The following is a 1,609-nucleotide window of genomic DNA, read 5'->3' as shown; positions in this document are numbered from 1 at the left end:
TGAATATTCACTGAAGGACTGATGCTGAAGCTGAAGCTCCAGTATTTTGGTCATCTGATGCAAACAGAGGACTCATTGGAAAAGTCCTTGATGTTGGGAAAGATTGAGGGCAGAAGAAGAGGGTATCAGAGGATGAGATGGCCGGATGGCATCACTGATGCAATGAACATGAACTTGGGCAAGCTCCGGGAAATGGTGAGGGACAGGGAGGCCTGGCATGCTACAGTCCATGGGGTTGCAAAGAGTCAGACATTACTGGGTGACTGAAAAACTACAACAAAGGGAAGATTATATATCAAAAGAGAGTATTGGTGGTTGCCACTTTCTCCCTACAACTTTCACAGCCTCTTTAATATCCTTATTCCTCAACGTGTAAATTATAGGGTTTAGCATGGGGGTGACAACACTATACAATACTGAGATTAGTCTGTCCTTCTCCAGTGAGTAAGTTGAGATGGGCCGCACGTACGTGAAGATGGCACTGCCATAATAGAGCAGGACAATGACCAGGTGAGAGGCACAGGTAGAAAAGGCCTTTTGCCTCCCCTCTGAGGAACGGATCCTCAAGATGGTGGAGATTATGTAAAGGTAGGAAAGGACGATACACAAGAAGGGAGTCCAACCAATGAAGATGCCAATAGATAGTAGGGCCAACTCATTGACAGAAGTGTCCCCGCAAGACAAGATCAGCAACGGAGGGATGTCACAGAAGAAATAATTAATCTTGTTGTTGCCACAGAAGGGCAGACGGAATGTCAGTACTGTGTGCACCACTGAGTTGAGGAAACCACCAGTCCAGCAGGAGGCTGCTAACCGGCTATACAGGACCTTGTTCATAATAACCGAATACCTTAAGGGCTTACAGATTGCAATGTAGCGATCATATGCCATAACTGCCAGGAGGAGACACTCTGATCCTACAAAGAAAATGAAGGCAAAAAGTTGAGCCACACATCCGCCATAGGAAATGCTCTTCTTCTCTGATAGCAAATGGACCATCATCTGGGGAACATTGGTAGTGGTGTAGCAGATGTCAAGAAAAGCCAAATTCCCTAAAAAATGATACATGGGTGTATGTAGGTGTGGATCAAGCACAGACACCAAGATAATGAATACATTTCCTCCTAAAGTACAGACATAAGTCAGAAAGAAGATGGTGAATAGCAAAAACTGCAGTTCATTTAGGTCAGAGAATCCCAAAATTATAAATTCAGACAGAGCTGTTTGATTCTTTCCTTCCATGATGTTGCCTGGTTCTCTTTGGTGAATTGGGCAAAGAGAAGCACAGATTAAAATAATCATATGCACAGTAGAAAGATCTGCAAAACAAGAAAAGTGTTATGAGTAAAAATCACCACCATCTGTACCAGATTCCAATCTTGAGAAGCAGCATCCTTTCGCAAATCATACTCATATGTATCATTGAACAGGGCTTTCCTGGTGGCTCAAATGGTAAAAAATCTGCCTGCATTGCAGTAGACCCCAGTTCAATCCCTGGGTCGGGAAGATTCTCCTGGAGAAGGGAATGGTAACCCACTCCAGTATTCTTGCCTGGAGAACTCCCTGGACAGAGGATCCTGTTAGGTTATGCTCCATGGGGTCCCAAACG

General features: G+C 44.4%; 1 protein-coding gene across 1 annotated transcript; it reads right to left on the bottom strand.

Moving 5' to 3' along the window:
• Positions 1-288: 288 nt before the first annotated feature.
• Positions 289-1,242, bottom strand: LOC104984017 (olfactory receptor 5V1). The gene has a single exon (XM_010833598.1). The coding sequence runs from the start codon at positions 1,240-1,242 to the stop codon at positions 289-291; it is 954 nt and encodes a 317-aa protein (XP_010831900.1).
• Positions 1,243-1,609: the final 367 nt, after the last annotated feature.

This window comes from Bison bison, unplaced genomic scaffold (genome assembly GCF_000754665.1).
Source record: "Bison bison bison isolate TAMUID 2011002044 unplaced genomic scaffold, Bison_UMD1.0 scf7180017863791, whole genome shotgun sequence".
In the NCBI taxonomy this organism is placed as follows: domain Eukaryota; kingdom Metazoa; phylum Chordata; class Mammalia; order Artiodactyla; family Bovidae; genus Bison; species Bison bison.
The sequence above is the reverse complement of the archived record's forward strand: the minus strand, read 5'-3'. Positions and strand labels throughout refer to the sequence as shown.

Excerpts from the sequence above, each read along its gene's own strand:
- LOC104984017 (XM_010833598.1), bottom strand. The coding sequence starts at position 1,242 with ATGGAAGGAAAGAATCAAACAGCTCTGTCTGAATTTATAATTTTGGGA.